Source organism: Nerophis ophidion, linkage group LG07 (genome assembly GCF_033978795.1).
Source record: "Nerophis ophidion isolate RoL-2023_Sa linkage group LG07, RoL_Noph_v1.0, whole genome shotgun sequence".
NCBI lineage: Eukaryota > Metazoa > Chordata > Actinopteri > Syngnathiformes > Syngnathidae > Nerophis > Nerophis ophidion.
The window spans coordinates 74,489,899-74,504,487 of NC_084617.1; the positions used below are offsets into that span (position 1 = coordinate 74,489,899).

At 40.5% G+C, this 14,589-nt stretch overlaps 1 protein-coding gene across 3 annotated transcripts in view; it reads left to right on the forward strand.

Moving 5' to 3' along the window:
* Positions 1-14,589, forward strand: part of tango2 (transport and golgi organization 2 homolog (Drosophila)) — a 42,126-nt gene that overhangs the window by 9,230 nt on the left and 18,307 nt on the right. For all 3 annotated transcript variants that reach the window (XM_061907102.1, XM_061907100.1, XM_061907101.1), the window contains 3 exons: positions 462-550; positions 13,711-13,830; positions 13,920-14,037. In XM_061907102.1, the coding sequence (XP_061763086.1) occupies positions 462-550; positions 13,711-13,830; positions 13,920-14,037 (327 nt within the window). The remainder of the gene's footprint in view (positions 1-461; positions 551-13,710; positions 13,831-13,919; positions 14,038-14,589) is intronic.

Consider the following 14,589-nt stretch of genomic DNA (forward strand, 5'->3'; position numbering starts at 1 on the left):
TGTCCAGAATACTGTGGAATTATGCGATTAAAGCAGACGACTTATAGCTGGGAATGATGCTGGAACAAAATGTCCTCTACAATCTGTGACATCACACGCACGCGTCATCATACCGAGACGTTTCATCAGGATTTTTCGGCGCAAAATTTACAATTGCAATTTAGTAAACTAACCTGGCCGTATTGGCATGTGTTGCAATGTTAATATTTCATCATTGATATATAAACTATCAGACTGCGTGGTCGCTAGTAGTGGCTTTCAGTAGGACTTTAACATTACCTTAATTTACAAAGTGTGCGGCAGAAGTAACAGCCAATATAAATGTGTGTTGTCCTCACACACTAGAAAATATTTGCAATTGAATATCATGTCGGATATATGTAAGACAATGTTGGTTGGTTCACAAACTACTACCTGAATCACAGAAAAAACACTAACTAAATGACCTCCTCTATCCCCAGGCTGATTTTGGCTGCAAACAGAGATGAGTTTTACAACAGGCCATCCAAGGTTGCAGACTTCTGGGGGCCCAACAATGAAGTTCTCAGTGGTAAGTCATACAAGACGCTGCCAAATGTTGCTCACTTTAAAGACCAAAGTTTGCAGATGCACCCTAGGGGGGATTATAGCTCCAATTTGAACCGATTCAATACGTATCTGGAAACATGAAGAATGATACCATTCAGAAAGGATACATTTTAGTATTTGGTGGGATTTGATCCAAATTGATTTTTTTTGCAATATTATACCGTTTGGTATACTTTCTTGTTTAAAGTATTAATTTGTTATATACTGTATTTACTACATTTGAGCAGTTTTCTTTAGAACATTTCCACAAGGAATAGATTTGTGTGCTGTTGTTGTGGCTTGCATGCTGCAATGTTAGCATCAATAAAACCCAAATAAACAATATTCATACACTATATTAATAAATCTATTGTAGATCGCGTATTACATAGCAAAAACATAATTTATCTTGACATCACTAAATACTGTTGGAAACCAAACATGACAGGACAATCAATCAATCAATCAATCAATGTTTATTTATATAGCCCCAAATCACAAATGTCTCAAAGGACTGCACAAATCAGGGCAAGGAAAACTCACACCCAGTGGGCAGGGAGAATTCACATCCAGTGGGACGCCAGTGACAATGCTGACTATGAGAAACCTTGGAGAGGACCTCAGATGTGGGCAACCCCCCCCCTCTAGGGGACCGAAAGCAATGGATGTCGAGCGGGTCTAACATGATACTGTGAAAGTTCAATCCATAGTGGCTCCAACACAGCCGCGAGAGTTCAGTTCAAGCGGATCCAAGACAGCAGCGAGAGTCCCGTCCACAAGAAACTATCTCAAGCGGATCAGCAGCGTAGAGATGTCCCCAACCGATACAGGCGAGCGGTCCATCCTGGGTCCCGACGAGCGGTCCATCCTGGGTCTCGACTCTGGACAGCCAGTACTTCATCCATGGTCATCGGACCGGACCCCCTCCACCAGGGAGGGGGGGACATAGGAGAAAGAAAAGAAGCGGCAGATCAACTGGTCTAAAAAGGAGGTCTATTTAAAGGCTAGAGTATACAGATGAGTTTTAAGGTGAGACTTAAATGCTTCTACTGAGGTAGCATCTCGAACTGTTACCGGGAGGGCATTCCAGAGTACTGGAGCCCGAACAGAAAACGCTCTATAGCCCGCAGACTTTTTTTGGGCTCTAGGAATCACTAACAAGCCGGAGTCTTTTGAACGCAGATTTCTTGCCGGGACATATGGTACAATACAATCGGCAAGATAGGCTGGAGCTAGACCGTGTAGTATTTTATACGTAAGTAGTAAAACCTTAAAGTCACATCTTAAGTGCACAGGAAGCCAGTGCAAGAGGGAAGCAGCTAATGGTTCGTTCCTTTAAGCTCGGAATTTGAATTTGGATCTTGGAATGACGTCACAGCCGAGTTATGAGCGTTCCAGTAGCGAAGTCGGAAATCAAGATGGCCACATAATGATATATATTTGCAGCTAATCGTTTACCGGCCCGCCACACATTCTGCAAAAATTGCAAAATTGATAGGATTGCAAAAATTTAAAAAAAACATTTGAAAAAAATTGGAATGAGGTGAAATCTAATGAGAAAAATTGGCAATGTTGACACAAATACACTCACATCTGTGTACTACCTTATTAGTAAGGTAACTATTACAGTATCCATATTGAATGTTTCCCATCGATCGGGGAGAGAAACCGCAGCTTCGTCACATAGTTGCAACGCAGCAATATACGCAAGGAGAGCGAGATAACAAATCAGAGCACGGGTTCACAGGGTTTCCAGCTGAGTAGCAGATTAGTTAAAGGGGAACATTATCAGCAGACCTATGTAAGCGTCAATATATACCTTGATGGTGCAGAAAAAAGACCATCTATTTTTTTAACCGATTTCCGAACTCTAAATGGGTGAATTTTGGCGAATTAAACGCCTTTCTGTTTAATGCGCTGGAGGCGATGACGTCAGAATGTGACGTCACCGAGGTAACACCCGCCATTTTCATTTTCAACACATTACAAACACCGGGTCTCAGCTCTGTTATTTTCCGTTTTTTTGACTATTTGTTGGAACCTTGGAGACATCATGCCTCGACGTTGTGTTGTCGGAGGGTGTAACAACACTAACAGGGAGGGATTCAAGTTGCACCACTGGCCCGAAGATGCGAAAGTGGCAAGAAATCTGCCGCCAGACCCCCATTGAATGTGCCAGAGTGTCTCCACATTTGACCGGCGATGCTAAGGCAGACATGGCACAGAGATGTATGGATAACCTGTAGATGCATTTGCAACGATAGTCAACGAAATCACAAAGGTGAGTTTTATTGATGTTGACTGCCAGCTAATCGATGCTAACATGCTATGCTAATTGATGCTAACATGCTATTTACCGGCGGTGCTAAAGCAGACATGGCACAGAGATGTATGGATAACCTGTAGATGCATTTGCAACTATACTACGTTTCCTTCCACCCACATTTAATGCGAAACAAACACTTACCAATCGACGGATTTAAGTTGCTCCAGTGTCAAAAGATGCGAAAGTACTGATCGTTGGTCCGCACATTTTACCCGCGATGCTAACGCAGCTATTCGGCCATGCTATGACTATGAATTCGCTCAATAGCTTCAGTTTCTTCTTCAATACTTTCATACTCCAGCCATCTGTTTCAATACATGCGTAATCTGTTGAATCGCTTAAGTCGCTGAAATCCCAGTTTGAATCCGAGCTAATGTCGCTATATCTTGCTGTGGTATTCCCATTGTTTGTTTACATTGGCAGCACTGTGTGACGTCACAGGGAAATGGCCAGTGTCTTCGGAGAGAGCGAAAATAAGGCACTTTAAAGCTTTATTTAGGGATATTCCGAGACCGGTAACATTTTGAAAAAAAATACAAAAAGCAACTGGGAACTGATTTTTATTGTTTTTAACCCTTTTGAAATTGTGATAATGTTCCCCTTTAAACCAATTCATAACTTTGTAATGGGACCATCAGCTAGTAGATTTTATTTACGATCCAGGGACCCGTGTACCGATGCACTCACATATTTTAAATTAAAACTGATTTTCTGTTTCATATCGGTTATTTGTTACACTCCTAGATTCACCCCTAATAAACAATTACTTAATCATGGTTTGGATTTGACCACTTAGCTCACTCCTAATTTTAGAATATCAATTATTTGCTTTAAACTACAGTGGTTCCTTGGTTTTTGTATATCCCACTTCTGGCTGATCTGGTTTTAAAGAAAATTTTGCTTAGGTTTTAGTTCATGGTTCAGTTATTTTACGGCCAAATATTGCAGGTAACAAAAATGTTTGTTTGTCCACGTATCATCGTGCGGAATCAAGTGCCAAGCAAAGTATACTACGTGCTTTTTTTTCATTGATTTGGAAATGTCAGCACTGGGATAAAGACAATGAGACGATGACATTATTTATTAAGCCCTTTACAAACAACCGCTGTTGAATTCATTTAAGTTGGTACGGTAAGAAAAAAAACCTGTCGTTGGAGAAGCCGTTTGGATGCTAGATTATGTATCCCTGACACACAGTGGTGGTTTTTCTGTATCACACTTTTGACATTTTTTTAATATAAATAATATTTATTGAATGTAAAATCCACACAGCAAGCAGACTGATTGCCTTTCAGGAGTCTTTAATAAAGCTAATCATAATGTTAAATGTTAGTTTATCCATTTTTATGTTTTTCACATTGCTTTCTGCATGTAAAAATAGAATTATCCATCCGTTTTCTACCGCTTATTCCCTTTTGGGGTGGCGGGGGGCGCTGGTGCCTATCTCAGCTACAATCGGGCGGAAGGCGGGGTACACCCTGGACAAGTCACCACCTCATCGCAGGGCTAAAACTAGAATTAATCTCGATAAAATGTGTTTTGTTTTCATATTTTTGGGTGTCTGGAACGGATTTATTGGATATTCCGTGGTTATTTCGCTTTAGTTTTATTAAGATTTGGTTTTTATCGGACCTTTAAGAAAGGATTAACAACAAAAACCGTGCTATAATTTTGTTCCAGCATGGCTGTGCCCCAGTGCACACAGCAAGGTCCAAAAGTATATGAACTCAAGACTATCAAATACCTTTTGGGATGAAGCAGACCAAGCCAGGCCATCTTAATGCAACATCAGTGACCTTTCAATCAATCAATGTTTACTTATATAGCCCTAAATCACTAGTGTCTCAAAGGGCTGCACAAACCACTGCGACATCCTCGGTAGGCCCATGGGACGTCGGTGACAATGATGACTATGAGAACATGATACAATGATACTGATGATACTGATGACTATGAGAACATATGAGAACATGATACTGTGAAAGTTCAATCCACAATGGATCCAACACAGTCGCGAGAGTCCAGTCCAAAGCGGATCCAACACAGCAGCGAGAGTCCCGTTCACAGCGGAGCCAGCAGGAAACCATCCCAAGCGGAGGCTGATCAGCACCGCAGAGATGTCCCCAGCCGATACACAGGCGAGCAGTACATGGCCACCGGATCGGACCGGACTCCCTCCACAAAGGAGAGTGGGACATAGAAGAAAAAGAAAAGAAACGGCAGATCAACTTTGAGTTCCTAAATCTGCTGGATGAATGTCAAAACATTGTCCCTGTACACACTCCAGCAGTCTGAGCTGGAAAGAAGGAGCATTTTCAGTTCCATTTACTGTCCCAACCTTTGCCCTCATTGCGTTGGTTAGACGGATACAGTATGTCTCACATTGGTTATCATGCAAAAGGTCAGCCGTCAAATAGGAAGATAGTTCGCTACTTTCAGTAAATTAATGGCATGCCAGGTCACCTGTGGTTCTGCTATCTCATCAAATGTAAGGGAATATAAAAAGTAATCTTGTTTGGAATCGCAATTTAATTCAAGGCTACACAGTTTTCAATAATGAAGAAATAGTGCACTTCTTGCACCACATATTCCAATAGTCCATCACAGAACATCCCCTCCAGCAGTAAACTATATTTAATTGACTAATGTTCAATATACGTTATAGCTTTGCAGAAGAAATCAATCATCCTTTCCTTTCTTCTGAAGGGGGGAGCGCAGAGATAGCCTCGTTGGTCATCTGATGCTTTTCTTCCTTCTATAATAGAAGGGTCAGGACTAAAGCATCGGGTCCTCAATTGATGTCTGCTTTTATGCGATGTGACAGGAGTAAATGGCACTGCTTTGTCTGTGGCACAAGGGGGGGGGGGACCCGGAGGGGACGTGGCATGACGAGAAGGGAAGTAAGCTATAGCTCCCAGTGGGATCAGGCTATAGCTTTCTATCCAGCCTCTGAGCAGTCTGATGATTTGCTTCCACATGTCACTGTCACTGTAAGCGGCCTCTTTTTATTCATCATCAGGAAGTGCAATGGATTCTAACGTTTTTTTTCCTGGCATTAAAAGTCAGGGGGGAAAAAAATCACATTTATTAATTTGTTATCTTTATTTTTTATGATCACTATAACTAAACTGTGGTATATTGACTATATATTAGGGCTGGGCATCGATTAAAAATTGTAATCGAAGTTAATCGCATTATTTCTCCGATTAATCGGGATTAACTGCATTGTATACGCAAAGCCCAATAATGAATTCAAAAGTAGTGTGTAGTGCACCTTTATTGGAATATTCTCCCACATGAACAAAAGCGCCAAAACATTTGTTGTGCAAACACAATTTAAATCAGTCCTTGTTAAACAGTAGCAGTTAAATAGCATATTTTATGAAAATCAACTCAAAAAATGTAACTACAAACATTTAAGCTTATTGCCACTGCCAGGGTATTTAAGTTATCCTGTTTGTTATGGAAAATAAATATAATCTACATACAAATCTCTGAGCCACAATCATAACATCTGAACAGGCAATTTCTGAGGTAACAGCAGAAACATTTTTTTTTTTATCAGGGATCTTATGTTTAAAAAACCTATATTATAGGTAGTGGGCTGTTTTAGGGAATTTTTGATCAAATTATCCGTGGTAGCAATATTAATAATGCTGTGTTTATTCTGCGTAGTGCACTTAAAATAATTATGACCATATCTAGGAATTGATATGATGGGACTTTTCCGATTGTTTGCTTGGTGCTTTGATAAACTGAAGGCATCATATACATGGTACTATATTGTGATGTTATGAGCCAGGGAAAAAAAGAACTACCCTACCCAGCATGCAACAGGAGTGACGAGCATGCGCGGTAGCCCGGTATAGGTTGTGTCGTCATGACGACATCTTGTATGTTGTGATATGCACGCTCTGAAAGTAAACGTTAAGAACTCAGCCAACACTCCTGGTCTGCATTATTCATAAATAGACAGACAACACATATACTCCGCTGCTTCACAGGCCGCTGGATGTAGCCGGCAAAGTATTCCCATGCTAGCTAGCCGGTCTAGCAAGCACGCCTCATTCAGTCCAAAACGGCCCGATCTATCCACATCCAGAATTGTCTGGCGGTCGTAAGTGATCCCGGAGTGACCACGCTGTAAGCCAGCCATGACATTTGCAGAATTGTCCGGTATTTTTGCCAAATGTTCCATCTTTACCAAGAGCCCCTTGACACCGAAGTACATCCGGGAGATGCCATCTTGTTAAGAAAAGGCGTTAACAAAATAAAAGCATGTAAACAACATATGCAAATGTGCGATAAAAATAATTGTCGGCGTTAATAGATTGATGAGTTAACGCGTAATTAACGCATTAATTTGCCCACCCCTAATATATATATCAAAGACCTACTGAAAGTCACTACTAGCGACCACGCAGTCTGATAGTTTATATATCAATGATGAAATATTAACATTGCAACACATGCCAATACGGCCTTTTTAGTTTACTAAATTGCCATTTTAAATTTGGCGCAGAAAAATCCCGCTGAAACGTTTCGGTATGATGACGCGTGCGTGTGACATCACGGATTGTAGAGGATATTTCGTTCTAGCATCGTTCCCAGCTATTAAGTCATTTTTCATCGCAAAATTCCACATTATTTTGGACATCTGTGTTGCTGAATCTTTTGCGACTTGTTCAATGAACAATGGAGACATCAAAGAAGAAAGCTGTAGGTGGGAAGCGTTGTATTGAGGCCGGCTTTAGCAACACAAACACAGCCGGTGTTTCATTGTTTACATTCCCGAAAGATAATAATAATAATATCCATCCATCCATTTCCTACCGCTTATTCCCTTTTGGGGTCACGGGGGGCGCTGGCGCCTATCTCAGCTACAATCGGGCGGAATGGATTAGATTTATATCGCGCTTTTCTATCGTTAGATACTCATTCATTCACACCTGGTGGTGGTAAGCTACATCAGTAGCCACAGCTGCCCTGGGGTAGACTGACGGAAGCGTGGCTGCCAGTTTGGCCCCTCCGACCACCACCTATCATTCATTCATCATTCATTCACCAGTGTGAGCGGCACCGGGGGCAAAGGCTGAAGGACACAACGGCAGCGACTTGGATGTCAATAGGTGGGAAGCGAACCTGCAACCCTCAGGTTTATGGCACGGCCGCTCTACCCACTACACCATGCCGCCCCCGACGACTGATGACAGTCAAGCTTTACTATGGAACAGAGATGTCAAGCGAACACTGGTGGATTGAACACAAAATACAGTGTATTATGTGTATTAATAAAAAACATTTTACCATTCTGTTTTCTGAAGGCGATCTATGTCGTGTGCTAGTTAGTCCAGCATCAATATGCGTCCTCCTGACCGTCACCGTCGGGTTCAAAGCGGTATGGCTCTATCCCTTGTTGCGGTTGGGCTTGGCCGAGTGGTCCTGCCACCCCCACGGCTGCCACGGCGCCTCTCACAGCATCTTCCCTATCTGAATCACTCCCACTGCCCTCTTTTTTTTTTTCTCTAGTTCTTCACTCTCACTTTCCTCATCCACAAATCTTTCATACTCGCTCAAATGAATGGGGAAATCGTTGCTTTCTCGGTCCGAATCGCTCTCGCTGCTGGTGGCCATGATTATAAACAATGTTCAGATGTGAGGAGCTCCACAACCCGTGACGTCACACGCACATCGTCTGCTACTTCCGGTACAGGCAAGGCTTTTTTATTAGTGACCAAAAGTTGCAAAATTATCGTCGATGTTCTCTACTAAATCTTTTCAGCAAAAATATGGCAATATGGCAAAATGATCAAGTATGACACATAGAATGGACCTGCTATCCCCCGTTTAAATAAGAACATCTCATTTCAGTAGGCCTTTATCACCTTTTCTCCTCCTCCTCCTCCTCTCTGAGGGGTACTAGGATGACAGGGGATGCAAAACAATAACAGTGCAATACGTTTTCAAAACATGGTCACTACTGCCTACTTTGTCTTGTTATATTCTTATTTTACCGTTATATTTTTATTCCCATTGTGTCTTTTTAGTTTTTATTCTTATTGTAATATTTCTCTATTTTGTTTCCATTTAAACCCCCATTATTTACTTTTTACTTTTTTTTTTAAATTGATCTCAACTCTGTACACTGCTGATGGAATTTTCATTTTCCTGAAGGAACTCTCCTGAAGGAATCAATAAAGTACTATCTATCTATCTATCTATCCATCCATCCATCCATCCAAACATATTGCTGGGTGTTGTGGCCAAACAGCTCAATTTTTGTTTCATATGACATCACATGGACAAAGGTAAGACCTTCTGGAGGAAAGTTCTGTGGATCTGTGGACACACCTTCTCATTTCAATGTGTTTTCTTTATTTTCATGACTATTTACCTTGTCACTTCAAGAGGTAGTCAGGTTGCTAGCAAGGCCACTCTACCTCTTCAAGAGGTAGTCACAGGTGACTACCTCTTGAAGATCATCGAGAGAATGCAAAGAGTGTGCAAAGCAGTAATCGCTAAAATTCGCTCCATTCTGTCCACTAAAGACGCCAAGATCATTATCCATGCGTTTGTTACGTCTCGCCTCGACTACTGTAACGTATTATTTTCGGGTCTCCCCATGTCTAGCATTAAAAGATTACAGTTGGTACAAAATGCGGCTGCTAGACATTTGACAAGAACAAGAAAGTTTGATCACATTACGCCTGTACTGTATATACCTTTATATACATATATACATACATATATACCTGTACTGTATATACCTTTATATACATATATACATACATATATACCTGTACTGTATATACCTTTATATACATATATACATACATATATACCTGTACTGTATATACCTTTATATACATATATACATACATATATACCTGTACTGTATATACCTTTATATACATATATACATACATATATACCTGTACTGTATATACCTTTATATACATATATACATACATATATACCTGTACTGTATATACCTTTATATACATATATACATACATATATACCTGTACTGGCTCACCTGCACTGGCTTCCTGTGCACTTAAGATGTGACTTTAAGGTTTTACTACTTACGTATAAAATACTACACGGTCTAGTTCCATCCTATCTTGCCGATTGTATTGTACCATATGTCCCGGCAAGAAATCTGCGTTCAAAAGACTCCGGCTTATTAGTGATTCCCAAAGCCCAAAAAAAGTCTGCGGGCTATAGAGCGTTTTCCGTTCGGGCTCCAGTACTCAAGAATGCCCTCCCGGTAACAGTTCGAGATGCCACCTCAGTAGAAGCATTTAAGTCTCACCTTAAAACTCATTTGTATACTCTAGCCTTTAAATAGACTCCCTTTTTAGACCAGTTGATCTGCCGTTTCTTTTCTTTTTCTCCTATGTCCCACTCTCCCTTGTGGAGGGGGTCCGGTCCGATCCAGTGGCCATGTACTGCTTGCCTGTGTATCGGCTGGGGACATCTCTGCGCTGCTGATCCGCCTGCGCTTGGGATGGTTTCCTGCTGGCTCCGCTGTGAACGGGACTCTCGCTGCTGTGTTGGATCCGCTTTGGACTGGACTCTCGCGACTGTGTTGGATCCACTATGGATTGAACTTTCACAGTATCATGTTAGACCCGCTCGACATCCATTGCTTTCCTCCTCTCCAAGGTTCTCATAGTCATTATTGTCACCGACGTCCCACTGGGTGTGAGTTTTCCTTGCCCTTATGTGGGCCTACCGAGGATGTGGTAGTGGTTTGTGCAGCCCTTTGAGACACTAGTGATTTAGGGCTATATAAGTAAACATTGATTGATTGATAATCAGAGCAAAGTGTGGCTATATATAATATAAAACAGATTTTGAGTTATTTCACCTTTTTTTGTTAAGTACATAACTCCACATATATAGTTTTGATTCCTCAAGTGACAATCTACAATGTAAATAGTCATGAAAATAAAGAAAACGCATTGAATGAGAAGCTGTGTCCAAACTGGCTTCTTGGAAACACTCCAGACAAAAGTGGTGATTTTGCCTTGCGGTACGCAGACCAAACAGGTTGTGTTTTCACCAGGGTTTGTTTGTCTCTTTGTTAGCACCATAACTCAAAAAAATATAGATGGATTGCATTGAAAACTTTAAGAAATGTCCAAAAAAAAACAATCCTTTCTCTCTCTTTACGACTTTCCACACACAGACCTCACACAACCTGCTCCCCGCAGGGAACATTAGGAGATGGAGTTATCTTCCAGACCAGGGGTAGGGAACCTATGGCTCTAGAGCCAGACGTGGCTCTTTTGATGACTACAGATAATTATATTTATATAGCGCTTTTCTCTAGTGACTCAAAGCGCTTTACAAAATGACGCCCAATATCCAAGTCACATTTAAACCAGTGTGGGTGTCACTGAGGGCAGGTGTGTAAAGTGTCTTGCCCAAGGACACAACGGCAGTGACTAGGATGGTGGACGCGGGAATCGAACCTGCAACCCTCAAGTTGCTGGCACAGCCACTCTACCAACCGAGCTATGCCGAGTAACCGTGTAATACTCTTCCATATCAGTAGGTGGCAGTCGGTAACTAATTGCTTTGTAGATGTGGGAAACAGCGGGAGGCAGAGTGCAGGTAAAAAGGTGTCTTAATGCTTAAACCAGGGGTAGGGAACCTATGGCTCTCAGATAAATCTTATCTGACATTGTTTAACACGATAAGTAATGAATAATTCGGCTGGTAATCACAGTTTCAAAAATAACGTTCAAATTATAAAACATTTTCATGCAATTTAATCCAACCATCCGTTTTCTACCGCACCTGTTCAAGATGTCGCATTAATGGTAAGAAATATTATATGTATTATTGGTTAACTTTTATAATAAAAATGTTGTTAAAAAGAATAAGAGACTTATTATACTCTACAAATGTTGGTCATACTTAAAAATGCACGAATTTAGTTGTCTTCAGTGTTGAAAAATGTTATACGGCTCTTACGGAAATACATTGTGAAATATTTGGCTTTCATGGCACTCTCAGCCAAAAAGGTTCCCGACCCCTGTTCCAGACTAATTCAAAAGTGCCATATCACGAAACTGAAAAGTAAATCTAAGAATACTTTCTAATAAGAACTCTGAAATAGTACAGTTGCACAAATACTAGCAAGTAGTGGTATCTTCTACTAACCCCTGGTCAGAAAAACTACAAGACTCTCACTTACGATTCTTTTCTAATGTTATACAATGCACAGATCTTTCATTCTAAAAAATTCAATGGATATATTAAACCTCAGCATAGTGACTTGGCTACGAGTTGCTGTACAGAATTAATAAAGCCTAGTCATTGGTACCACAAAATAAATAAATACATTTTAGCATAAGTAAGCCACACCCTGAGTCTAAGCTGTTTGAATAGCATACAAAGAGCTGACATTCTTAGAATAGAATAGAATAGAATTAACTTTATTGTCATTATATTTGAATATAACGAGATTAAAGACTCCAACTTAAGGTGCGGTAGTGGGAACAAATATGGGGTGAAATAAATGACATAAGAGATAAAAAGGAAAAACTAACAATTGAAATAAACAGACTACTATCCAATAAAAATAATAAGCAATCCTGTACAATATAGAAAACACTATAGAAGTACAAAATACTGTACAATATACAGAGCAAGACAAGAGTACCAAAGTAATAAATAACAATCAGTGTCGGACGTATTGCACTCGAAGGGTAGTATTGCACAGTAGGGTATTAGGGCATGATATTGTATAGGGGTGAATTATTATTATTTTAAGTTAGAAGCTGTCTCTGAGCCTGTTTGTTCTGGCTCTGATGCACCTGTAGCGCCTGCCTGATGGTAGCAGGTCGAACAGGTGGAAGCCAGGGTGTGTGCTGTCCTTGGTAATGTTTTTTGCTCTGTTGAGGCAACGGGAGTTGTGTAAATCCTTCAGGGAGGGCAGGGGACAGCCGATGATTTTTTTGTGCAGACTTTATGACCCTCTGAATCGCCTGTTCGTCTGCTTCAGTGCAGCTGGCGTACCACACTGTGTTGTTGCATTGATTGATTGATACTTTTATTAGTAGATTGCACAGTACAGTACATATTCCGTACAATTGACCACTAAATGGTAACACCCGAATACGTTTTTCAACTTGTTTAAGTCGGGGTCCACGTTAATCAATTCATGGTACAAATATATACTATCAACATAATACAGTCATCACACAAGTTAATCATCATAGTATGTACATTGAATTATTTACATTATTTACAATCCGGGGGGTGGGTGGGGAGCTTTGGTTGATATCAGAACTTCAGTCATCAACAATTGCATCAACAGAGAAATGTGGACATTGAAACAGTGTAGGTCTTATTTAGTAGGATATGTACAGCCAGCAGAGAACATCGTGAGTTCACATAGCATAAGAACAAGTATATACATTAGAAGTACATTTGAGTTGTTTATAATCCGGGGAGATGGGATGTGAATGGAGGAGGGTATTAGTAAAGTGTTGAAGTTGCCTGGAGGTGTTGTTTTAGAGCGCTTTTGAAGGAATATAGAGATGCACTTACTTTTATACCTGTTGGGAGTGCATTCCACATTGATGTGGCATAGAAAGAGAATGAGTTAAGACCTTTGTTAGATCGAAATCTGGGTTTAACGTGGTTTGTGGAGCTCCCCCTGGTGTTGTGGTTATGGCGGTCATTTACGTTAAGGAAGTAGTTTGACATGTACTTCGGAGAGACATGCAGAGATGGTTATTGGTGGTCATTGTTGTCGGACACATCACTAAGGATTCTTACTCTGCTATTTCACAAATCAGGCCTGGACCTGGAATTTGGTAAAGAAGGAGGATCATGGCTGGGCATCAACAAGAGTGGCAAGTTGGCCGCAATCACAAACTACCTAGAAGGACGGCCCAACCCAGATGCACATGGACGAGGTGGGAAGGTTTTTTTTCTCAAAATGTTTTCAATATATACAATATAATATATAACAATACTTTTAAACACCATCCTTACCATTATACAGGTTTTATTGTGTCAAACTACCTCGTGGATAAGGAGCTGGACAGCTACTCTTACCTGAAGAAGATCTCAACAGAAAGTCACTTGTACAATGGCTTCAACCTCCTCACAGCAGAGTTCAAGTACGTATAAGATGCGTTTTTGGATTAATCGTGTTTTTTGGGGGTCTTTACCAGGGGCGTCACTAGACCTAATACTGTACTGGGGCACACCTGGGGCACAAATAATTCATGTGAGCGTGCAAAGCGCGCAAGCAAAAACATTTTTAGCACTTATTTATCATAAAAAATACATAAATAGTGCTTTAAACTATGAAATCACATCAGATGATGTTGTATGGATCTTTGATGAACCACCTGAAATTAACTCATGCATTTGACCTACTGGTGCACTTTTTTTTACTCCAGACTTCTAAACTGCTACTGGTAAAAGCAAAAAGGAAGAGCAATGAATCTTTTGAAATATTTATTGCAGTAATCATCTGCAAATTTAACATCTACAAAAGTAAAACAAAAAATAAAGCACCCCTACATCTCTGGGTTCTTTTTATATTATTTAATTTCCATTTATGGCAATGTGGCTAATCCTATTTCAGATACACAAAACTATAAAATATACACAAAACAATAAAGCCACAGAAGTAGAATAAATGAACAACTGTTGTGTGTCTGTTC